The sequence below is a fragment of the Carettochelys insculpta genome, chromosome 6 (assembly GCF_033958435.1).
Source record: "Carettochelys insculpta isolate YL-2023 chromosome 6, ASM3395843v1, whole genome shotgun sequence".
NCBI lineage: Eukaryota > Metazoa > Chordata > Testudines > Carettochelyidae > Carettochelys > Carettochelys insculpta.
The window spans coordinates 43,495,462-43,521,320 of record NC_134142.1 but is presented as its reverse complement, the minus strand read 5'-3'; the positions used below and the strand labels follow the sequence as shown (position 1 = coordinate 43,521,320).

Below are 25,859 nucleotides of genomic sequence, written 5' to 3'. Positions count from 1 at the left end.
CGTTGAATCACAAATACTAGAGCTCATATGGATTGATCCACATTAGGTCTCCAGTTTGTCAGCATTTTGCATCTGAATAGGAATGTGCAGAACAGCCACACACAATGCAAATACGGGCAGCGTGTTCCGTCCTTGGCAGAGATCTCCAAAAAGAAGGCAATCCCCCTGCTACATAGTAGATACCTTGTTGCTTGAAAGCTTGGACTCCTGCAATCCTTCCAAGTGCCCTGTTATGCCACAGTCCCAGAAAGTCAGCATAGACGTGGAAAAGGTAGAGACGTTCGGCTCACTTACCATGGCATGCTTGGGAAGCCAGCACCTTTAGAAAGGTTAGCGGGAGTGTCCCTTGGGCGCCTCCTGTGGTCTTTAATAGCTAGAAGTGGAAAGAGAATATGGTCCAACTTTCCAGTGAGTAAGAAAAGAAAAGTATAGTAACATTAGATATGGAACAGAGGAGGAACACCTAGTAAGGACCATCTGATCCATTTCTCCCCATTGTCAATTCCTAAGAACTAATTGATGGTATTCGCCCAGGTTTTGTCCTGTTTCAAGCAACAGGATTTTCAGTAGACAGACTAACCCTGATCTACTTCAAAAGAAGAACTCTGCTTACCTCAATTTGTTCTTGAATCAACTCCTAGAAAGCAAGAGGCAGAACGGTCAATCAATCACAGGTTTTTTTCTTCACCTATTATATCTGCTCTCTAAACCCAGCCGTTTTTACTGTATCAGTTCCAAGCCACTCACTGTGATAAATAACCAGAGAGGATGGTCCAGTGATTGGAGCACCAGCCCTGGCAGTGGGAGATCCTGTTTGAAGTCCCCACTTTGCCATACATTTGGGAAAATTTCTGAGTTCCCCCTCCTTCCCACCCTATAAAACAGGGATGACAGGACTTCACAGAGATGTTTGGTGAGAAATACATTAAAGATTGAGAGTCTCCAGTACTATATGATAAGGGCCATATATGTACCACAGACAGAAGGCCAGCCTGAAGTCACCTCATTAAGCTCCCAAATGCACTGCAATTTTTCAAGATTGCAGTAAAAGGGCTAACGCTACACAATTCCTGGAATCTTTTTAAGTCCTAATCTTAGCGCATCTCCCACAGCTAATTCATTTACAAAGCTAGTAAGAAAGAACGGTAACTTACCCAACAGTTACAGCAGTTCTAAGAAATGTGTTGTCCACACTGATTCCACCTCTGCTGAGCCATTATCCCATGTCTGCAAGGTTAGATTCTTTTGGCATGCAGTATTCACTTGTACTACATCCTGGATGTGTTCATGTCCTTTTCCTGTCCCATCCAAGGACATAAAATGCAGAGGCTGGCCCAACTGTGCCTTATTTTCTTTGCCTAGCTGGCATAGGACTCTGTCCTAGCAGGGAAGGAGGGCTTGTTGTGGATGTGTGGTGGAATCCATAGACAACATATTGTGAAAAATCATAGTTCCTGTAAGTAAACAACCACTGTTTCTTTTGGAAGAGATTATCTGGATATATTCCAACTCTGGTGGCTAACAGGCAGTGACCTCAACAGCGAAATGCATCCTATTTAAATAAGGACTGCAGGACAGTTCTGCCGAAACAGAAATCAGATCTTCATGCCTCAACAAAGGAATAGGCTGGGCTGGAATGTACTGATTCCCCATATAACTTCCCAGCAAACTTCTGGAATGGTTTTCAGAGAAGCTGCCTAAATCCACAAGCTGCCCAGTCCTGGTGAGGTGGGCTCTCTCTTGCATAGATGAACCTAAGGATGATTGCAAATGTTCTTCTTTGAGTGCTTGGTCATATCTGTTCAAGTTAGGTGTGCACACATTTTGGATGCACAACGGCTGGAAAATTTTACCCTACTTGCTAAATGTCAGGTCAGCCGTGGAGCCCCCTGGAGTGGCACTAGTGAGGAATCCTATAGATGATCCTGCCAACCTGAGTGTCCCTTCTTACTGCCAATGTAGGCTATCGGTTCTGTGGTGAATTATTTGTTGCTACCCCAGGTCTCCCTAGCTCTTAATTGTGTAAATAGTTGTAAATAGTTCTCTTAGCATAGTCTTCTGTTCTTTATTTAGTTAGTGTTAGATAGCCAGCAGGTGGAGAAGTGTCTCCCTTTTCTCCCCATATTGGGGCTTAAAAAAGTCCCAAGGTTTTAAGCAGTGTAGCTCCTGCTCGACGTCTACGCCACTGAGCAACCCCCACATCTTCTGCCTTTGTTGTTTGGGGGAAACTTATCAGGCTGATAAGTGCCAAATTTGCAAGGCTTTTAAGCCCCAGACTCACAAGGAGCATAACTTTCATCTACATTGGCTCCTTATGGAGTTGGCACTTCAATGGCTCCACCAGGAGCCCGCACCGGATACTTTGGTACATAGTGCACCATCATCGGCCCTGGGCCCAGTGCTAAAGAAAGACTCTTCTCAACTTTGGTGATCCCTGAAGCCTCCAGCATGGTGTCGGTCCCACTCTCTGGAGCAGTCCTCAAAGGCGTCCAAGACATCGGCACTAGCTCTGTCAGCCTTGATGCCCTCAACACAGGTGGCACCCAAAAGCTCCAGGGGCCATGACTCTGATGCCTCAGCATCCCATGCACCGAGCCCAATTCTCCTTGATTTGCCTGGAGGAGAACTGGTGCTGGTCGGCCTTTTGTCCACACTGGACATATACCAGGCAGCGCAGGGACTTACTGAAATAATGCACTCCCTGGTGCAACCTGAGGCACCTGTCCCTCGATGTGTCTCCAGGGGAAAGCCTGCCTTAATGGGTCTGCCCATCTCAGCTCAAGTGCCTGACCACTTGGAGTCCTGGCTTGCCGCTTGCGGCATTGTTGCTCTGACTCACGGCACCGATCTCTGCCCTACTCCACACACAGCCACTCCCATTTGAGGGCCTCTGTGGCAGGTGGCTCCAGCTCTGGTTCTTCAACATGCTCTGCCCTCCACACCATCATTTGGCACCAAGTCTCTTTGGGACACCCTCCTTCCTGGCATCACTCCAGTTTGGACTCTTCCACCCATCATCCCAGTCCCAGTGGTCAGCAGTCTTGGCCCCATGCCTTGGAACGTGCAGGTGCTCCTCGGCACCATTCGTGCTCGATGTGCAAGTCCAGATCGACACACTGGTCTCATCTGGCACGTCATTCCTGATCTTGATGCCTGTCTAGTTCGGTACATTGGTCCCAATCTCGGTGACATCTCCTGTGGCACAACATTCTCCGTCATGGCATTGGCCTCACTCAACGCATTGGTCCCACTCCCAGCACTGGTTTCACTTGACATGCCAGTCCCATTCTTCTCACTCCCAGCACTGATCTCGTTCTCAATGCTGGTCCTGCTCTCCTCACCAGACTTGTCAGCATTCCTGGTCCCACCTTGGCATAGTTTGCCACCCTCCTTCTATGGCTCCTGCTGGGTCCTTCCCATTCAGTCTCATCTGCCTCTTTCTGAGATACCTTGGTCCTTTCTGACTGCTCCATCCTGGAAGATCCTTGCTTGCATGGGGATGTGAGGGCTCTTCAATGGTCTCTCCCGCCAGAGGCAAGTTTGGATATCTTGGGCATGCCAGCAGGTGCAGGGCAACATGCCCCCTCCTCAATCTCAGCCACTCCCCAAGCACCTGAGGCTATGGTTAGTCACCCACCAGACCCTCAACCTACCAGTCCTCCCAAGGAATAATCCTCACACCCCACTGCCTGAACAACCCAGGGACACAACAGAGGTGGCAATTAATAAGAAAATTCTTGCTCTGTTTTATCCCACAGAACAACATTGGTAAGTCATGTGCCTTTTACTTTTAAGAGGAACTACTTTCTCCCCTAAGATGAAAAGTACACGAGCAATGAAGCAATCCTAAAGACGGCAAACATGTAAAAATTGTTCTGCTCAAAGCATAGCCAAAGCTTTCTTTAGCTTTCTCATGTAGAAGCCGCTCTTCAGACATCCTGAACCTTTAATATAGGGCAGAATGACACCATCACAATGTAATTTGCTCAAGTTCCACATCCAGGACTGACCTCCACAATGCTTTTAGCCACTGGCTGTCTTTTCCGTCGTAATTCATTGGCCTCTCTCTCCATGAAGCACAGGGGTACTTTCCCAACCAGAATTTGGGAGCTCTTGTTCTCTGGAAATGATAATTCAAGGCCTAACTCCTCCAGGCTTTTGTGACAGCACCTGAGGAGAAAACCTCAGAAATTAGAAACTGAAACACCCACCCTCCACCCACCTAAAGGATCAGTCTCAGAGCTGGACACTTCAGCACTCCTCCTGATATGAGAATTTCCCAGCAATGCTTCTCTTTGAACCCACATTCATTTCTCCCAATTCAGTTTGTGGAGAATGCTGGCTGCATGTTTCTGCAATCCCGGGGGTTTGCTTTATTGCACATTAGCACAATTTTTTAATGTCTACAGTTAAAAAATGCACAGCAGGGTCAAGTAGCAATGACCACGATTTATCATATACACATAATACAATATTATGATGGGGTAATCACCTCCACACTATCCTGTGAAGAGTTAATGAGATAGAGAAGAGCCAATTAATCTGATATGTCATGCCTGATGGGACTCATGTTTACCAAAGGCCTCACCTACACCAGGAAATTAGATCAATATAATTATGTTGCTGATGGATATAAAAAAAATCCACACCTCTGAGTGATGCAATTAGAACCGACCTAACTCCCCATGTAGACAGTGCTAAGCTGAAAAAAATTCTCTCAGCAACCTAGGTATCCCCTTCCAGGGAAATGAACTAGCTGCTCTAATGGGAGAAGCCCTCCCAGCTGCATAGCTACCATCTTCATTGACATGCTACAGCAGTGCTGCTACAGCATTTTCAGTACAGACAAGCACTAAGCAAAGCCTGAAATAGGAGGGAACTGGTAGGGCTAGCATAAAGGTAGGAAATTGGCAGCAAAAAAGGACTTCAGTGAAGAAACCTGCAGTTGTTCACTAGGCATTAGAGAGTTAAAACCCAGGCAACAGTAGAAACCCTGAAGATCCAGGCCCTGAAAGAAAGTTTGTCTAGAAGGACAGTGGAGCAAACCTGAGAAATGCCAAGCAGGACAAGGCTCATGGAAACAGTGGCAAAGTGGGATGCTATAGACTTTGTCTATTGAATAAATGATCCCTGATCTGGAACCCAAAATAGAAGGCAGGCCTGGATTCCCCTCCCAGCCATTGGGGAAGTGGTACAGTCCAGGCAGCAAATGGGAGGACTGCCTGGGATAATTTGGATGGAGAGACTGTGATCCCCAAATAGGGAAAAAACACATATTGAGCTGGCCTGAAGGTCAAGTTATGGAGAGAGAGCACCCTGAGACACAAAAATAAAGAGGCTGTGGGGCACACAGAAAAGTGACAAGGGGAGGAAGGGGACTTTGGACCTGGAACCAGCTAATTTTCGAAGCTGCCAGGTGGAAGTGCCCTAGTAGTAAGGTACGTGTGACAAATATACAATATCATAAACTTCAACATCCTCTGAGAGGAATCATACTAAAAATCAGAACTGTGACACAAGTTTAGAAAGGAGGGTTTTTTTTAAAAAAAGAGAAACCTAATGACAGAAAGCCTAATGTTGTTCATCCAAAACCCACTAGATTCTGTGTGGGGACATTTATGTAACTGCAACAGCCCTAACCAAGAAAGTTTAAGGAGTTCCTTGCATCAGTCTTCACCACAAAGCATTCAGCGATATTTGCACAACTGTTTTCACTGACAGCCAGGAACTTTTTCTCACTTTGGATCTCATCCCTCTCCCAGGACATTTTGCAGCCAGACCCTGATAGTGGGGAGGGCCCCTCTGGTGAGTTCTCATTTTTAAACATGCTACAAGTGGGTTAAGGCATTTGGGTGATCTGTGGTGGGCCCTGCACCTACACAGCAAAGGGCCCCAGCACAACTTGTTAACGTGTCTGGGGACAGAGCACTGACCCTCCCTGCACATCTTGATAAACCTCTCAGCCAGGTACTCTTTAATCCTTCTCATCAGGATTTTGGGGCGGCCTGCCTTATTCCAACCTCCATGACAGGACACCTTTCCACACCAAGCCAGCAGTAAGTAACCTGGTATCACTGCACCAAAGAGCAGTGCAGCATACCAGCCAGCCTTCTGCCCACATTCAGTCAGCATGCGTTCCTTATCAATGTGTGTTACTCTAAGCAGGCTGATATCTCTCATTGTAACCTAGAAGAAGCAGGAGAAGGAGCATTCAGCTATGATAGCACAAGCTGCTCCACCATGCCTGGAACTATCCTCTTCCCTTTCTTCTCCTGGAGGAAGGAAATCTGTCACTGTCCCACCAAGGGGAGGGCAACATGCAGCAACCAGGAGAGCCACACAGCCATTTGCTCTGATTCTACTGACAGAGACCAAAAACTACAAGATCTTTACCAAATATTCATAAATCTGAATTATCCACCAGGAGAAATAAAAAAACAAATCGACAAGGCCAGATGAATACCCAGAGACCAGCTACTCCAAGATAGGCCCCCAAAAGCCAAGAACAGAACACCACTGGTCACTACCTACAGCCCCCAACTCAAACCACTGCAACGCATTATTGAAGACCTACAACCTATCCTTAATTAGGATGACACACTCCAGAAGGCCCTAGGTGACAGGCCTGTTCTCTCCTACAGACAGCCTCCCAACCTTATGACGATTCTCACCAACAGCCACAGTCTATACCCCAGGTACACCAGTCCTGGGACTTTTCCTTGCAACAAAGCCCGCTGCCAGCTTTGTCCACATATCTATTCTGGAGATACCATCACTGGACCTAACCAGATTAGTCACTGAATCACGGTCATATTCTCATGTTCCTCAATTAACATCATATATGCCATCGTGTCCCAACAATGTCCAGATGCTTTGAATATTGGACAGACTTCAAACACTCTTAGCCAAAGAGTTAATGGGCGCAAAACAGACATAAAACACTCCTGATCCACAAACCAGTCAGCCTGCATTTTAACGGAGTGGGCCATTCTGTTAATGACTTAAGAGTCTGCATCTTACTGAAGAGGAATTTTCACAGTACTTTGGAGAGAGAGGCTGCTGAACTCTCTTTTACATTCAAATTTGACACATTAACACGTGGTTTGAACTGCGATGCGAATTTTCTGGGACATCACAGGGGCTCTTTTGCATACTTGGCTTAATCTAATTCTTGACTCCCTGCCCCTCTACTCTCTGATTTGCTCACCTTGATAATTTTTTTTCTGATTTGTCAACCTTGATTACTATTTTCGGTTCTCTATGCCTTAAAAATTGAGTCTGTTCTGGTATGGCTATGGTCTGAAGAAGTGGGTCTGTCCCTCAAAAGCTCACCTAATAAATTATTTTGTAAGTCTTGAAAGTGCTACTTTACTGCTTTTTTGTTTTGATAGTATATAGACTAGCACGGCTTTCTCTGTGTTACAGAAAGTGAAGTTTGCTGGGTGTGTTTTTGGAATATGTTGTAAAGTTGGGAACACCCATAACCAGTCCTTAAGGCATAACAAAGGAGCAGCTAGACGTTGATAATGACCCATTAGATGGAATTCACCAGCACAAGGACTCTCCCAGGAAGCATATGCAATTAGAGACCATCTGGTCCATGGCTTGCAGTGATCTGGCTCAGGGCGCGCTCTCTCTCTGTCTCTGTCTCTGTCTCTGTCTCTGTCTCTGTCTCTGTCTGTGTGTGTGTGTGTGTGTGTGTGTGTGTGTGTGTGTGTGTGTGTGTGTGTGTGTGTGTGTGTGTGTGTGTGTGTGTGTGTGAGAGAGAGAGAGAGAGAGAGAGAGAGAGAGAGAGAGAGAGAGAGAGAGAGAGAGAGAGAGAGAGAGAGAGAGAGTGTGTGTCTCTCTCTCTCTCTCTCTCTCCCCGGAGCTGAAGCCACTTCCCCCACCGCTCCCACGCCAAAAATCACAGCCAAAGGGAATGGCAGGGGATGCGGAGCCACAAGCGCTCCCAGGGAGCTGCACAGGGAAGCGCACACACCCCTACCCAGACCCTGCAGCCCACTTCCACACCCTCTCTTGTACCCAGGCCCCCACACCAATCTTACCCCACCTCTCGCCCAGACCCCTGCACCCTACCTCCCACCCAGACCCCTGCACCCACAGCCTGCTCCTGCTCCCTACCTCCCTTCTAGCCTGCTCCTATACCCCCCCCCAGCCACTCCTACACCCTATCACCTGCTCAGACCCAACACCTCCAACCCCTTCCCCCCTACACGTTGAACTCCTCATTTTTGGCCCCAACTCCATAGCCTAGGGGCAGCCCACAAAAGCTACTAGCCTCAGGCCCCCAGAAGAGTTAATCTGGATGGGGGTAAGCCATGAACCTTGGTCCTCATCCTATGGGGCTGGAGTGAGAGAGGAATGAGGTGTCTCAATCAGGGCCCACGTCAGCAAGGGGGATGGTGGCTATTTTTGTTTCTCACTTTTGTGTGACCCCATGAGTGATTCTTCTGTGGGTCAGTGGCCTCCCAACACAAAAAATGTTTCCCACCCTGACACAGACAACAGACTGCTTGACTCATGTCATAACAAAGGATCTTTCCAGGAAGCTGGAAGAAGCTATAAAAGAGGGAAGTGACAATTGTTTGGCCTCATTTCCCCACAACTCAATGTAACCCATACACCTCTGTGTGGTTAACTGTTCCATGTAGTGGTACCTAAATCATGTCATCAACACCTGAAAACATGCCTGGAGAATAAAGATTTTTAGCTGGGGAGATGGTCCAGGCTGCAAAAGAGAATCCCAGCTTGATTTAAATCCTGTCTATTTTACAAAACCCAGGTAGCAATTCTGCTTTCATTTTTAGGTGACCAATAAATCAGCTGCTCCTATTTATCTTCTTCCTTAATCCTCCTCTAGGGACACAATAATGCACCATTACCCACTATGTAATTTCTTGCACCTGCTTCTGAAAAATTTTGTGCTAGGCACTGTCAGGGAGAATATGGAATTAGACGGACTACCGATATGATCTAGCTTGGGATGGTAATGGTTAACAGTTAACCGGTAGGGACTGAAGTAGTCTCCCACCTGCTGAGGGACACTGTGAGCAGGGATGCCCAAGCCCAGCTGCAGCTGCTCCACAGCAGCCCTGGGAGTGCCCTGAGCAGGGAGCACTCCATCCTGGCCAAAGCAGCACTCATGCGTGTCCCATCCTGGCAACCATCCTGTTTAATTGGTTAACAACTTCTAACCAGTTAACTAATTAAATGGAATTTACATCCCTAGATCTAGTACAGATGTTCCTATGTTTCTAAGGAATCCACATTAGAAGGGCAGAAAAGTCCCCATTGCCAAACAAGACCGCTCTGAGTACTAAAAGGAGAGAACACCTTGTAATCCTGAATGCCTACCCCACCTGAACTCCTACTCAGAGTGAGAGCAGAGACTTCTGAATAAACCTCTGATTAACTGCACATAAATGTAAATACACAAAATCAAATCCACATCAAATTTAAATTCTTGCATGGGACAGAAGAATTCCTGACAGTAGCCAATCCACTATTCAAAGCATCTGAGAGACTAAGTTCGGTTCTTATTCCATCTAGCCCATTCTGGTTTCTGTCACCCAAGAACTGAGACTCTTAACTATTCATCATACAAACTTCCACTACTCCCCTTTTCGTCTCTCCTCACATTGTTGCTGCAGGAATTCACTTAGGGTGCAACTAAAGCAGAACAAAGGCAACTCTAGCAATGATATTCAAAACAGCACACAGAAATTAGATTCTCCCCCCTGGAGTCCTAGCCAAGCTATTGGACCCATAAGCCATTACTAACCGTAAGAGTCTTCTCTGCTCCTCTGTTACCTCAATCTCCAGTGGGGGATAGATGGTGGAGGACAGCAATTTCTTCTTGCCAGGTTCTTCAGGCTGCTTCTCATAAGAATCTGTGGGCAGAAAAATTAGAAATGTATGTTAACTGAATACACTGAGGTCTCAGAGTATGCAAATGCAGAGTACGCAACCCTGCTCTTACACCGCTGACCCCCAATTCATACAGTAAACCCTCACTTTATGTGGCTTCACATTCACGCAACGCGAAGCAGCTGGGCTCTCGGCCTGCCTAGCTGCCTGCAGATACAGGCAGCTAGACAGGCTAAAACCCCCTTCCCCCTGCTTCCCAGAGCGGCTCTGCTTGACAGCCATGCTGGTACACCCCTGTTAAACCTCCTTTCCCCATGGCCCCAGCTCACCTCCCCCAGTGGGGGAGGGCTCCAGCCGAACTCCTGGGGTTCCCTTCTAACCTCCACAGACCCAGCTCCAACCCCTGTGCCCCAACCCCCCACATGCCCAGGCCCCAACCCCCTTGCAGTCCCAGCTCACCATCCCCCACAATGTGGCTGGCTCAGCGTGCACAGGGCTCCAAACTGCCCCCCGCTCAAACACCCCGCCCCGGTGCACCCCTGTTCAGCCCCTCCCCTGCCCAGCTCAACCCCCCTGTGGCCCCATCTCACCCCCTCCCCACACGCCTCCAGCTTCATTCTGCATGCGGGACTCCAGCTCCCAGCCCCTGGTGTGCTGCACAGGTCTCCAACCCCTGCCACTCAATCACTCTGCCCCAGTGCACCCCCACTTCAACCCCTGATTGCCTCAACCCCTTCCTCCCACAGTCCCAGCTCACATTCCCCCCCCCATTTGGGGCTCTGGCTCTCAGCCACCAGCAGCATGCACAGGGGCTCTAACCCCTCTGCCAGCTCAACTCACTCCCACTCCAGTTCACCCCCGTTCAATTCTCCCTCCACCTGGTTCAACCTGTACCCAGCTCACACCCCCACCCCGGTACACGCTGGACTGTTCACCACCAGTGTGCAAGCAGGTTTGTCAGCTGCCAGTGCGCATACATGGGGCTCCAGTTGTCAGCTGCTGCAGGCGCATGAGGCTCCCCCCGGCCCCAGCCAACACCCCCGTTCAACAACCCCAACCCCCCGCAGCCCCATCTCACACACACCAGCACACGGGGCTCCGGATTCAACCTGCATGCAGGGCTCCAGCTCCAACCCCTGTACCCACCACCACCGTGGCCCCAACTCCAACACCCTGGCCAGGCTCAACCCCTGCCCCAACCCCCCGCTGCGCAGGTCCAACCCCCTGCATGCCCCGGCTCAGCTGCACCCTCCCACCTGCCTGCAGCCCTAACCCCCACCCCCAGGCTTAACCCCCATACTCCCTACCAGGGCCACAACCCATCCCTCCAAGCCCTCTCCAATTTACATGAAATTCTAGGTACGTGAGGGTTGCATGGAACGCAACCCTTGCGTACCTCGAGGGATTACTGTAATCTGAAATAAGTGCACATTGTCAGCGCATGTAGGGCTCCACACTGCCCGCTGCTCAAGCACCCTGCCCTGGTGCACCCCTGTTCAACACCTCCCCTGCCCAGCTCAACCCCTCCCCATGGCCCCAGCTCACCCTCCCTACCACATGCACAGGGCTCCAACTTCAACCTGCACACCAGGCTCCAGCTCCCAGTAGGCTCTGAGAGTTTTCTGGTCATCTGATGCCTCCATGCTCTCACCCAATAGCTTGCTACTAACCAACTTGGCAGAGAAATTGTGAACCCTGAAGTTACACTAGGGAGGCCTTCCCTGGGCTCTGACTGGAGGAATACTGGGGCTCTTGATTGGTCAGGGCTTCTACATAAACCCAAAGGGAGGCAAAAGAAGACATATGCAAAACTGTCTGTGCAGCTGCTGTTTGGATCACTTGCCCAGCTCACAGACTCTGACATGTCTGATTACCTGTATCTTAACCACAGCCCAAGCCCTGGTAATCCAATAGTATCTGACCCTATTTGGATTAGTTCAACCTCACTCCTGTCTGAATCTCCATAACCTGAAACAAGATTCTCCTGAACTAGGCTGGTAACTGCTAGACATGGCTACCCACATCTGGCCCTTGACGCACAATCTGCATTTGAATATCATTCATTAGCCTTTTCCCTTGATCCTGGAAGGGTTCTCAGTCTTGAGCTGTTTTCATCACTAGGCCAAAAACAGCAATGATCTCCCTCCCCCTGGAATCCTCTTTGCAGCGTCTCCATGATCCTTTTTTGTGAAACAGAAGGTCAGTGACCTTTTATGTGCTCAATGGATGGGAATCAATGTTTCCTCTAATTTCTTCCATCCATATGCAGAATAAATTTTGTTATGTGCACCGAGGCATGTCTGCATGTGCACCATCAGTAGAAACACATGCTGCTGGCTGCGGGTGACTGTGTGGCCTCTGCTAATCTTCTTGGAGACATATGAATCTCTCTTGGGCAGCTGCCCAATCACACAGCTTGTAGGAAAGACTGATGGGAACTGTGTTTTGAAGACCTATAACCAAAATTTAGCCAGGCAAGAGAAAAGACTTTTATCGCTCTGTGTAAATATTCAGATGACTACATGTGGTAAATGTGAGATTTTTCTCTTGATCATTGTGTTCAGTTAAACAACAAACAAAAACAGAGCACACTCTTTATTCTGTCATCCCATCCATTAGTTTTCACTGCTAAACCTCATAATCTTATTAATGATAACCCCATTTTCCTGACTTTATCCATCCTGCCTGTCTTGTTAGCCCCCCATTATACCAGATCTATTTCATTCTCAAAGCTCCTTAGGGAACAAATCATTCCATCTTTTTTGAAAGACTCTGTTGCACACTAACACTACCACCACCAATAGATGCCAATATGCCCATAGGGCCAATGACACTGGGGAAGGTAGAGGTTCATACTGCATCCCTAGACTCTGTGAGAAAATTTATATTTCAAATAATTTCATTAGCAAAGGGCTGTTCCCCCTGGAGGCTACTCTCAGTTGCACTTTGTTGGGGCCATGAAGAGCTTTTTTTGGACAGCTGAATTCTCACCTGCAATAAGTTGCTCCAAACGGATACGCTCATGGGCTGCATGCTGATCCACCAACACCAGCAGGTTTCCATCTAGAAGTGTAAGGGTGGGAGGAAGTCAACAACAGGCACATTCAGACTGAACAACTGCACATGTTGGGAGGCGGAAATAGCATTGCCCATGTCTCACCAGCTGGGTGATCAGTCTATTTAACAAAAGCTATGTTCAAGAGGAAGTTGTGTTACCAAAAAATAAGAGTGCAGAAATGAAACATGGGAATCAAGAAGAGTCATTTAAACCCAGGGTGGCCAGACTGATGTTCAAGGAACTATATGTAACCTGTTGTCTCTCTTTTTTAAAGAGGAGATCAACTACAGTGTGTTCCATTTTATCACGTAGATTAGATAGAAAACAAGAAGCTACTGGTTTGGAGAGCATTTTTGTACACCTCAAGCTAGTTTCAATATAGAAGATGAAATGCATCCATTAACTGAGAATGACATTCAATACTTTTTAGAAAAATGTAGTATGTGTTTGTCTATACCAGAACTAACTGCCACATCAGAATAAACAAAGCCCGTTAGCAATCTCCAAAACAGAGAGAGAAAAAATATGCAGGGAATTCCAAATGAAGACCACCAGCACTCTACTTAATTCACAATAACATGCCTCTTTCTCTTTTCCCCCAACAGCAAAAGATAAGGACATGGTCCTGGCATTAGCTTTCAATTTCCTGGTTTTTGTCAGATACAAATTAGACTTAATATTACTGGAACAAATATTTTGTATAGTTATTTTTCACCACAGAACTATAAGAAAGAATGCATTCCTTTAAAAATTACATCTTCTAAACATGTTGAATAGTAACAGAGGAAGCCGTGCTAGTCTATACACTATCAAAACAAAAAGCAGTCAAGTAGCACTTTAAAGACTAGCAAAATGGTTTATTAGGTGAGCTTTCGTGGGACAGACCCACTTCTTCAGACCATAGCCAGACCAAAGAAGTGGGTCTGTCTCACGAAAGCTCACCTAATAAACCATTTTGCTAGTCTTTAAAGTGCTACTTGACTGCTTTTTATCTTCTAAACATGTTTCAGAATGCAAGGACAGCATCCTATCCGCTTGGAAACTGTAGTTCAGGGCTAGCTCAACCTCATGCGTACTAATGGGCATTCTTACCTGTATTTGTATTCACCTCACTCCTAGTATTGATTAAACAAGCAATAAATTTATTGTCCACTTGGCGAAGAACCTGTAATATATTCAACATGTTCATTATCCATTGGCAAAACCATTTTTAGAAGGGAAACATATAAATATTTACAGAGGAAAACTCCTCTCTTCCAACTGTTAATGTTGGCATCACTAGATGAGTTAAAGTGCAGTTCCACCTGAAAAAAGTTAAAGTAAAACTGAAAACTTCAGGTCTCCAGATTTCTTCCCCAGTGTTTCAGACAAACCTGTTGCCTTTAGTGACAAATGGTTTTGCTTCCATTAGCCCTACAGAAGTAACACAACTAAGAGAAAATTAATTGGGTTCCAGTCCACCTGGTGCATCAATACTATTTTTTAATAAGTTACAACTACGTATAGCTCTTCAAAATCACAGGAAGTAATGTGGCTGCCTGGATATAAATAAAAATATATTTTGGCCTGCAGAACCTGTATTAGATTAGATGTTTGAGAAGGAGAGAATGAACCCAACTTGCATCGCAGAGCCCAAAGGTGAGCTTGCAAGGTTGACCGCATATTTACATTACTTTTAAAATATACGAGCAAAACATATGATACAGAAGCATTAAGATACAACTGTTTCATCCCTATTGTGCCATTTTTATAGTCACTTTTCAGAGCAGACTGACACTTTAAAATAAATTTAGATGTCCTTATGTGAGATTTGGGATTACTATTGAAACTGCTCAGTTGAAGGTCAGAATTTCTTTAGCCAATCTCTTGAAAATGTACATCAAAGAATCTGCATTAACCAAGTAGCTACAGCTGCCTATCAAAACATTATTTCGTGAAGTGCCACTGATAGTGCTATAATTACAAAGCAGTGATAGCAGGGCTATTTTTTGACTTAAATAACTTTAAACTCAAATAACATGGGAACCACTGGAAAGGTAAATGTGTACAGTCATTCAAGAGATGGTTTTGAGATATAGCTTGATATGCATATATCTGTTGGCGTCTCTCTCACAAACAAATAACACTTTTTTTTTTCAAATTAAAAGTATTGTATTGTCTTTTTAACTCCTATGTCTTTTTCACCCAGCAGAAACATTAACAAATGCTATTGGACTAGTTGCAGTTGAAACACTGGTGTTTGCACAAAGGGGTTTTCGGACTCCTATTGTACCTGCATTGAATTAATCATCTCCTTGGTGAAGCGATAGGGATACAAGATATTATGAATTTTCACAGCCAGACTCCCAGCCTGGCCACTGCTCACATTGACAGCAACCTGTGAAAAAGACCAGCATGGATAATTTACAGGATGCACACCTAACTACTGAGCTTAAAGCCAAAAAGAATCAAATGGACAGCTTTGAGTAAGGATATTCTGACAAGAGGTCTCTCTGTACCTAGTGCACTGAGTCCTCTAACAAGAACAGAATTAACTCAAAATACTATCTGGCAATCCCTCCACTCCTCTCCCACATACTAAGAGCCATTACATTAGACAATCTGACATTATTTGTCAGTCTGCACATACACACTCAGTAAGCTGAACATCCAGGAAGACGTTATCTCAGAATGACTGTTACTCCGGCAGATGTTCTAAAGAATTGTTCGCATTCATAAACTCACCAGCAGGTGGTTTGTTACTGCATCTCCATTGTACACAAGTGGAAATATTTGCATACATATTGCACATCCTGACTGAAACTGTATGCTTATTCACACTAATGAAAAATATTTCCCTGTGACTATAAAGAAAATTACTCTGAAAGTGCCATTGACATACCGTGCAACATTGTTTCTTTCTCACACATTATGGTCCTGACAACGTAACAAACATATTTACATAACCCACATACAGTAAACTCTTTCATATCCCGCATTCTATCATCCAAATCTCTCAAAAAAACAGCATTTTAAGCATAAGTAAACTTTAGTTACATTTTCTATAAATACAGTATAGTGAGAGTAAATACAAATATGCACAATATAAGTTTACGCTGTACAATACTACTGTTATTGGTAAATAATGTACTCTGCATACATTTTTGTTCGCTTCTTAATACCTAATCTTGTTTTTCCTGAGTGTTACGTGTTGCTAGGTATATGTCTCTATTATCCAGAAAATTTGAATATCCAGCAACCTCTCAGTCATGGGGCTGTCGTATATGAAAGAGTTTACTGTAACACACACAGAGAAGAGTGGAATATTGCAAAGAACAGAAGTGTAAGCCCATAGTAACAATTTTGTTTCCAAGTAACACAAGCTACAGTATTCTTTCATATCAGCTGTAATACTTTTAATCTGCATAAACCCACAAAATGAACTCACATTTAAACAATCTGTAAAAATGTACCACAGACAAGCTCATTGGCATGCGTACAACAAAATAAATATATTTAACAATTATAGTATTTGCCATTTCAGTTCAAAGTTAACATAAGAGAACACAAGACTGAAATGGCTCTCACTGGAACTCTAGAACATACTACTACCCACCTCTGGGCAGCGAGCAAACACAGGATTGTCCCACTCTGAAAACAAGGAGTGGAGGGATTCCCCATCAGCATCTAGGAGAGAACGTGTGCATAATATGGGATTAAGAAAGCCTAGCAATGCCAACAGAAGATGTATGCAGGTTGTTCGTTCCCCTCAAGCTGGGAACCTTCTAGCTCAAAATATCTGGGTTTCTTTTCTTTTCCCCCTTCTTTTTGCATGAAAGGGAGAGACGAAAGGATTACTCCTTCCTAATGTGAAATAGGAGGACTCAGGGCATCTTTTCTGTCTCCAGTCTGGGCTACAGAACAACCCAACAAAACCTGGAAAGGAAAACATGGATGAACTCAGCTGCCCACTCCCTTTGGACAAAACTACATACCAAAACATTGATTTCATCCTTTCTTGGGAAAGAGTCCCAAGGACTAAACTAATTTCTATGCTCTCACTGGAATGTGAGGACAGATAAGTGGATTAGATAATTGTTCTTTAAACTATTAACATACTTTTACACAGAACTGTGAACATCAGCCTGCAAATATAAACCCTCCCTAACAGACTCCAACACTAAAAGATATTTTTGTCCCAATTCCACATATCAGATGACTCTCAATCCCATTGTTAACAGATCTTGAGTAATTCTGGGTTCCTGTTAGGACATCTGGCAGAATTCTTTGCGTTGTTTTTCACTGTACTCTATGTTCTGGCAAATTGACCCTACCTCTGAAATCCTGGCTTGCCAGAATCCTCTCTTCCCGAGGTCTAGGAAGGAAAGGTAGAACAATCTCACTTCTAAAAGGATGGCTCCTGCACTGAAACCCTAAGCACATAACAAAAATTTACAGCTGCAAATTTAACAGACACAAAAATTTCAAACATCTCTCAAGCACTTTTATTTATATTTTATTAATTAAATCATTAGTGTGCTCAGTTCTGTACAAACAACAGAGATATTATTCCTGCCACACAGAGCTAGAAGTCTACAATGAAGAAATAATAATACCACTATTGAGTGCTCTAAATGATCAAGACCTACTATAGGCAACTGCATTTAAAATAAATAAATACATGTATCTAATATCTTGACTTCTAATCTAGCTGGGAAAATACTGACTGCAGAAGAAGTGTGTTTTAATGGACGGCATGAGCAAAGACTAGGACACTGAATACCGAAAGATGCGTATTTGCAATACAATACATTTATGTGCAAAATGCAATGAATACTAAACATATGCAATGCATGGTTATGTTTTGTATTTTATATGAAATATTATAGAATTTTTTACAATTAGAAACTGATAGAGCTGCAGGGCCGGACTTGTAAAGTAGGTGCCTACCAGTATTCCCTGTAAGCTGTGCACCTGTGTGGCCAGTCAGGAGACATTCAAATGCTGCTCAGCTGATTAGCTGAGTGCTCACAGCTAGGTTTTGTTGCTACAGGTGGTATACACTTGCATATGCCTGGGTGCACATAAAAATTTATGCTGCACATGGATGGAAAAGATTAGGGGGAACACTGAGTCGTAGAGAGATTTTCAAAACCATTGGCTGCCTAATTCCTACTAATGTGCAACTTTAAGCAACCTTTAAAAATATGACCACAGTGTATATACTTCTCAAGTTGGGCTCTTATCAGATCTCATGAATTAAATGAGGCCTGATTAACACTTAATAGGTAGGATTCTTCCATCCAAGTCAGTGCTGAATCAATAGCCCAGCATGGTGTCTAATGAGACAAACTAAGTATTTGGGCACCTATGATTATTACTTTCCATAAAACTGGGTTGTTTTGAATTCTCACTGTAGTTTCACCTGGATACAGAATGCTCTTTTATTTTCTATCCTAAATTGCTCTATACTGTTGCAGTAATGCTAAGCTGCTGAATTCCCTTCTCCCACTTGAGAAGGCTGAATTTCAAAGGGTGGATGAAGAGATTCCCCTAAGTCAGTGCACACAGAACTTTCAGATCCTTGTAGCTAGGAGATACATTTATGTAGTACAAATCATTATTACTTATAGCAAGACTACGCTTGAACGAGTTGGGCATAGTGCCTCTCATACATGCAGAAAGAAAAATAAAGTAATGGATGAAAGGAAAATAAAGACTACATAGCAGAGTTCGAACTGTTGGACAATGGCTCTGGGATGAACCATTGCAGGAGAACTGGAAATGCAGAGAGGATTTAGAATTAGTCTGAAGAAGTGGGTCTTACCCACAAAAGCTCATGATCTAATAAATTTGTTAGTTTTTAAGGTGCTACAGGACTGCTTGTTCTTTGTTAACCTCTTTGTGTTTTTTAACATCATATATTTAATCACACCTGTGGTCACTGCAGGGTCCACATTTTGACCAATTTCACGCAATCAGAATATTGAGTGACTTCCCACAGATGTGAGACTGATGATCAGTCACTAGCTTATGCTCCTTAGTGAGTAATAAAGGTTCACAAAACCTGGTGTGGTTTGCCTCCCCTCCAGCCCTGGCTACGCATAAAGTGCTGTGTTAGGGAGGAGTAGCATAGCTTATATTTGCATTGATATTAAAGCAATGAATACATTTAGGATTGCTGACACCTCTTGTAGGCAGAGCTCATTAAACATGTGTTACTGCTTGAATCAATCAGGATTATTTTCAAAACTACTGCAAGTGAAATGGGTTATTCTGAAAGAATAGAACAAACCCATCTCCTAGCCCATATTCAGGAATGCCAGCACTGACAATCTACTGCAACTCTTCCTAATACTTAGTTTATGAATAAGGAACATTTTTGAATGGTAGAAAAAAAAACAAGTCAGAGAGGCCATATAAGGGCAGTATTCCCTGTAAGCTGAGTGCTTGGGTTGCACAGTTCATTAGCAGAGCACCCAAAGATGCCAGCATATGTTTCCACTGGTGATACAAATCCACACATGCCTTGATGCACATAATGTTTATTCTGCCTATGGATGGAAAACATTAGAGGGAACACTGCATGAGGAATCAGGGTTAGCCCCCCAGCCTATACTGTTGCAGTTTCAACCCAGGCATGTTTCAACCATTATACTACAATCCTGCTTTGTTATCAAAATTATTACAAAAAGTAGGCCGAATCTCCAGGACAAGGAAGGAACACGGGCCTATGTGCAACTGATATGTAACAGAACAGGCCCGCAAAAAAACACAGCACTGGAAGAAACAAGAACAAGGCAGACTCCTATTGTCAAAATGACTTGCCTTTGCTCCAACATCAAACAACTTCCAAGGTATACATCAGACTGTACAAAATGAAGGTGTGAGACAAGTCTTCCCAAATTAACAGGAAAATATCTTAGTTCCCAAGGAAGTTAAGAGCTAGTTAATAAAATTATTTTAATATCTGACAATACAGACTTTGAGGCAATATAACAGAATGTTAAATATGGAAGCAAGTTACAATACTCATGTTTAATTTGGCTTTCAACTAAACAAAACATAAAGTATATTAGGACAGACAACCTCCCAGTAGGAGGTGTAAGAGTATGTAAATAAATATGGTGATTTTAGGAATTTAGAGAACTCTACATTCAGGAAGTGCTTAATGGGAGTGTATGTGTGGATAAAGGCATAAAGCCTGCATGTTGCATTGTCTTGGCTTTCTTGCTCTACTTGTGCTTGAATACTGAACATGAAATCTTATATTGTCTGTGAAATCTTAAGCTGGTACCAAGAGGCTCCAATTGTAGAGACCGGTTTATTAATTTAGACACCATATTATGTGCATTATCAGACTAGATCTCAGACAGCATGTGTATTGTTTCAAAATATGCACAAAAAAGCAACTCTGCCTTTACAGAGATGGACATATTGCTAATTACTTCTGCAAGTAATAGGCCCTTTTCACAGCACGGGATTCTGATAAAATCTATGGTGACACATGCTTCTGATCAAAAATAAAGTGAGGAATGTATTTGAAAATAAAAGTTTAAATTAAAATTTTGAATTTTTGGAGCGCCCCACTGACAACAACCATCTTACAGATACAATGTAATTTTGATTTCAGCAGCACTAGAGAACTTGTTTTCACACTGTAGATATTTAGTATTTATCTTTTGATGTAATTCCTATCAAAGAGTTAAACAAAACCTGGTTTTTAGAAATTGCTATTGATCTACTGTGTCGATGGTATCAAAATTTACTTAGGAACACGACAGCCCATCGCAGAGGTTCATAAGTGACATAATTATCCAGTATCCTTACATTCAAATATCTCTCATGTTACAGATGATAAAATGGTTCATGATCATGAGAATTTTCAGAACACAATGCTGGGTGACATCAGGTGGTTGTCTCCTAATCAGTGTGCTTTGTTTCCATACCTTTTTAAAAACATGAATCAACTGTAATATTTCCATATTGCCATAAACATTTTCCTGTTTTCTACAGAATTCATGTGAAGACAATAGTTATTTCAGTGTGGAAATTGAGGCATTGCCACAAAGAGTATTTTAGACTGCTAACTATTTGCATCACTCTTTCCTTACAACAAAATTAAACATCACATACTTACCGTTCCGTAGGACAACATTCACAGCCATTGTAGTTATATCTTTAGTACAAGCTGTCTGAAGTTCTTCATTTGGAGGAGTACTGTAGGTGCTTAGTCCAGTCATTTTATTGACATATACCATCTTACCCAATGAAACATCAAAATGTTGCATCCAGACAGAAGAACATGATATTGATTCTTCATTTTTAGATTGAGCTGCACTTGTGACTTCTCCAGGTACTTCCCGACTACTTGACATAGTTACACTGGGAAGCCCACTGGCTTCTGAAGTCTGCTTTGAACACAAATCCACAATATTTCCATCCTTATGGATACCTTCAGAACAAATGTTTTTATTGTGTAATGCCAAACCATTTTTCGGAGAGGCCATGTACTCCCCATCTGTGTTGATGAACTGGGAATGATTCACAGTATTTTCCACGGTCCCTGATCTTGCACTGTAGATTTCACAGGGAACTGCCTCCTCATCAGATGCAGATCCATGGATGCAATCATCTATTCCTGTTTCTTGTGAGGAGCTTTGACACATTTGATAAGACCTCTGCAAAATATCATCATTTTGAGACAAACAATGTGATTTGATATAATCTTTTCTGCTTAAATCTGTTTGCAATTGTTCATTAAGTTGTCCTACATCTTCTGTAGATAAAATTTCCACATGGTCACCCTTCATTCTGGATAGTTTAGAAGCTAGTGATCCCAGTGATCTACTGCTACTTAGATCTTTTCTTCTAATATCAGAGTAGTCAGTCAATGTCATAGGACTCTCTCTTATACTAGGAGCTTTTTTGTTTAACAAAGTTTCTTTGCCACAGAATCGAGATCTCTCCAAGGAAAGGAGGCAATCAGTTGAGCAACTATTTTCAGAATCAGCATGTTCCACAGCTGGATTTTCACAAATGTTAACATGCTCAACATTGTTATTCTGATTCTTCAAGGTGTCAAGATCAGCTGGAGAACCAAGAACATGTGGGAGTTCAAATTCACTCCTCTTCTCTAGAATAGATATTGATGGTGCACTCCTGACCTTTCCATAATGTCTTCTGAATCTCTCTAAGGATCCCAGCTGCATGGACAAACTCAGCTTCTTAAAGGCTTGGGTTCTGGGCATAGCAGATAGCTCATTCATTTGCCTTCTGTTGCTCGGATTACTTTCATTATGAGGAAAACCCAAGGGAGCAACAGGAAGCACCTCTCTAATGTGTGATGTTATACACTTCTTTCTATCTCTTGTGGTAATAGATGAAATCTCCTCATTCTTCTTGCTTAATACAGTCTTATTTTCTAACCACTCGTTTGCATATGATCTGCATACTTCTCTATTGGAGAGTGTAGTACACTCCTCATTTAAAATGCTAGAAATATCTTGAAGATTTGGAGTCTGAACCGAAAAACTCATCTTATTTCCAAATATGTCCTTGGCACTTACAGGCCCAGGTCTAGAACGTACATGTTGTGGCTGATCTTGCATCACATGAGTTATAAGGCCTGTGGAACACAACTTTAGTGGTACTGATCTAACTACCATTCCTCCGCCATCATTATTTGGCCCTTTACTTTTTCCACTGTCTTTTTTCATTACATCACACGTTCCCATCAATGCTCTCCCCAAAAGTTCTGGTCTATCAGCTGAATCTTCAACTTTCTCATGCTGCCTCTGAGTTACACTATTTCCAAAGCCAGTGTTCATGGGGCTTTTCTCAACTGTTCGGTCCAACTCTGTTCTGGCATCTTCTACACAATTCTCAGTACAACATGGCATTTCAGCATAACTGTCTATTTCTACTCTTTCTGACCTGGAATCTCCACAGGGATTTTCTGAAGACTTGAGGCTCACAAGCACCATTTTAGGACAGTTAAACTCTTTTGGCTCTTGTTCTGAGATACCAGATTTTGAGAAATTAGAAGTGGTGCTTTCTTTGTTGACCAGAGGACTTGCTGTGTCAGCTGGTTCAACAATGATCATATCTGGGGAGACTTCCTTTTCTGCACTATTATCATTTGAACTGATAAGTTCTAAAGACTTTTCCTGAACAATCATTTTTCTTTTGACAGATTTTGACTGCAAATTAAACATTTCATAGGAATCTACAATATCATTACATGTTTTCTTAAAATTATCTTCTGTGTGCTTCTCTTCAGAGAGGGCAGGCTGCAGAGCTCTGGCTCTGTACAAACTAAAACTATTGTCTTCATTAAATTCTTTTATATCTTCACCAGATGGTTCAACAAATAAGTGTTCTTGCTTTAAAAATGTCCTCACTCCTTCCTCAATGCAAGCCAAAAGAGCATCCCAATTACGGAATTCTATGAGAGTTTTTGCAGGTTCTAGACACACATCATATTCACTGTATTGACACTTCACATTGATAACAAAGATTCCATAGAGCTCTGGGCCACAACGATGCCGAATGGGACTTGAACTCATTTGCCTGTGAGAGGGGCCACCTTTTGTCTTGGAAATAACACTTTCTTTCCTTAATAAAAAGTCCACAAGTTTATGCAATCTTGTTTTTAAAACCAGTCTACTATTCACATAAAAAAACTGTATATTCTTATTGTAATGCCCTTCAGAACTGATATAGCCACTTAACTCAAACCCACCAGACTTATAATTTATTTTTCGTAATTTCTGCATTCTACCCAGCCCATAAATCTGACAAAAACGGGAACACATATCTTTTGTCTTGGGGAGCTGAAGTATCATAGAACAAGAAGCATCATTTCTTAAGGAAAAAGAGATGGAGGGATGTATGAGTGAAAGAGCCTCTACCTTCTGTCTCACCCTCTCAAATTCCAACATGGGATCCATGCACTTTCTCCTCACCGGCAACTGATGGAATAGGTTACACACAGTCACTGTTGTTCCATTACTTGGTCTAGTCAATTCAGCTTCACAGACTTCAAGTGCTTTCCCATTATGAAACAGTTTTGTGAAGGTTTTCACTGTTGTGTTGGTCTTGGATGAAATTTCTACAAGGCTTGCCATATTTGCTATGCTGGCCACAGCCTCCCCTCGGAATCCATAGAACTTCAGATTCTCTAAATCCTCCACTGAGTTGCATTTACTAGTGAAATATCTATTACCCACTTTATTTAGATCCTCTCTCCCCATCCCAGAGCCGTTGTCAACCACCTGGACCTTGAAGGTCTCCAAATCCACACGTATGGCAACACATGTTGCTTTAGCATCAATACTATTGAAGATAAGTTCCTCAACACACTGGCCCAAGGAATTGATGGCTACTCCAGAGCGTAACCTGGCTCGTACATCTTCTACCAAGCATCTGATCATGGCAAAAGCAGGCAGATGAAGAACCGAAGAAATGTCAGAAACATGATTCCTCCTCCTTCTTTGAAACAGTTCCCTGTGGGGAAAAAAAAAAAAAGAGAGAGAGACAAACACACAAAGAGTAAAAGCTCAGAGTCTGAAAATCTTCCATTAAAAGTATAACAAGTTACAATTTTTTAAAAATTAATTTCACTTTCATGTAATTGGTTTCCTGGTATTTAGAGCACTTCTCTGTGCTGAGTTTATTTGCCCAGGCTATGAGCAGGCATCAGCCAGTGCTCTAAGGATGAAAGTGGAACAACTCAGAATAAAAGTGCCCTTATTTTCATGATCTTTATGAACACTATATTCCTTTTCCAAACCTGTAATTCCTAGCAGAAAATCCAAACACACTGAAACCAGAAGCCAGGGTCAGAGCCTTCTTCCCATCACTGTTATCCAAAAAATTATTTAGGCATGGTATTCCACTTTCAAGTGGGCTAATGAGGTACACCCTCCGGGTGATCAGACAGCATCTACTCCTTGGAAACACTCCAACAAGCATCTATCTGGGATTATGCCATAAAACTTCACTAGGTTTTTTCATCACCTGTTGGTATTAAGCAGGATGTAGTTTTCTCTTGAACCTTGCATCAACAGTCTGTAGTGAAAGAAATTAGGGAAGCAAGATTTCTGCCTTTCTCCTTCCTCTTCCTTGGGGAACATCATTCCTGCTTAGCCTCCCTCCTCCTTAGCAGGTACAGTGAGCGCTCCCCTTCCTACTTCAATCTAGTCTCAGAGGGGTACCGTGTTGAGTCTGTAGATTCACAAATAACGAGCGTCCTCTAGTACCTCAGAAACTAAAAAATGTATTAGGTCATGAGCTTTCATAGGTAAAACTCACTCGTGATCTAATAAATCTGTCAGTTTCTAAGAATGCTACAGGACTGCTTGTTATTTCAATCTACTTCAACCATAGCCCAGATGCTAGATTTAGCCTACTCTTGGGTGTCAATGCAATCAGTTAGGCCCTACTTTCTGCTCTTACAGGATTTTCATTTTGGGCAGGCTGTGGCCACTTGCTCTAAGGACTGCAACATGCCACAGAGTAGGCAGTCCAGCCAGGGCAGGCTCTCGGCTGGGGAAGTTCAGTGCCCAGAGAGACAGGTAGCTCAGTCAAGGGGATGCATCTGTGGATTTAAAAGCGACAGGCACTTAGAGGAGCCCTCCCAGATCTCCTGCAATGACAAAATGGGACCTCCCAGGCCCTGGGCCTCCACACCAGCACTTTGGTGACAGAATTAAATGTCCCCTCAATACACACCCCTTCACTCCCTCAGAACCGGCTGGAGGGAAAAGGGGCCCCCGCCGCACCACAGGCTGAGGCGCGAGACAGACCCAACCAACCGACCGCCGCGCCGCCCGCAGCTCGCAAGGCACCTAGACCCACTTCGCTGAAAGGAAGACACGCAAGCGGAGAAGCCCCAGATCAGAGCACATGCGCAGTGAAGATGTGTGTGGGGCAGACTGTCAACACTCAG

General features: G+C 43.6%; 1 protein-coding gene across 7 annotated transcripts in view; it reads right to left on the bottom strand.

Annotated features, from left to right (window-relative positions):
- The window catches only part of MLH3 (mutL homolog 3), a 30,475-nt gene extending 4,670 nt beyond the window's left edge, over positions 1–25,805 (bottom strand). For 2 of the 7 annotated variants that reach the window (XM_074996769.1, XM_074996764.1), the window contains exons 1-12: positions 25,769–25,791; positions 24,929–24,979; positions 21,048–24,415; positions 17,242–17,340; positions 16,524–16,594; positions 15,201–15,305; positions 14,021–14,093; positions 12,862–12,933; positions 9,785–9,893; positions 4,011–4,170; positions 614–637; positions 295–373 (exon numbers count right to left, since the gene is read on the bottom strand). In XM_074996769.1, coding sequence (XP_074852870.1) covers positions 295–373; positions 614–637; positions 4,011–4,170; positions 9,785–9,893; positions 12,862–12,933; positions 14,021–14,093; positions 15,201–15,305; positions 16,524–16,594; positions 17,242–17,340; positions 21,048–24,415; positions 24,929–24,972 — 4,204 coding nt within the window. In that variant the 5' untranslated portion in view covers positions 24,973–24,979; positions 25,769–25,791. Of the gene's footprint in view, positions 1–294; positions 374–613; positions 638–4,010; positions 4,171–9,784; positions 9,894–12,861; positions 12,934–14,020; positions 14,094–15,200; positions 15,306–16,523; positions 16,595–17,241; positions 17,341–21,047; positions 24,416–24,928; positions 24,980–25,642 lie in introns of those variants that run through there. The other 5 variants (XM_074996771.1, XM_074996768.1, XM_074996765.1 and 2 more) reach the window with 5 other exon arrangements.
- Between the last annotated feature and the right edge of the window lie 54 nt (positions 25,806–25,859).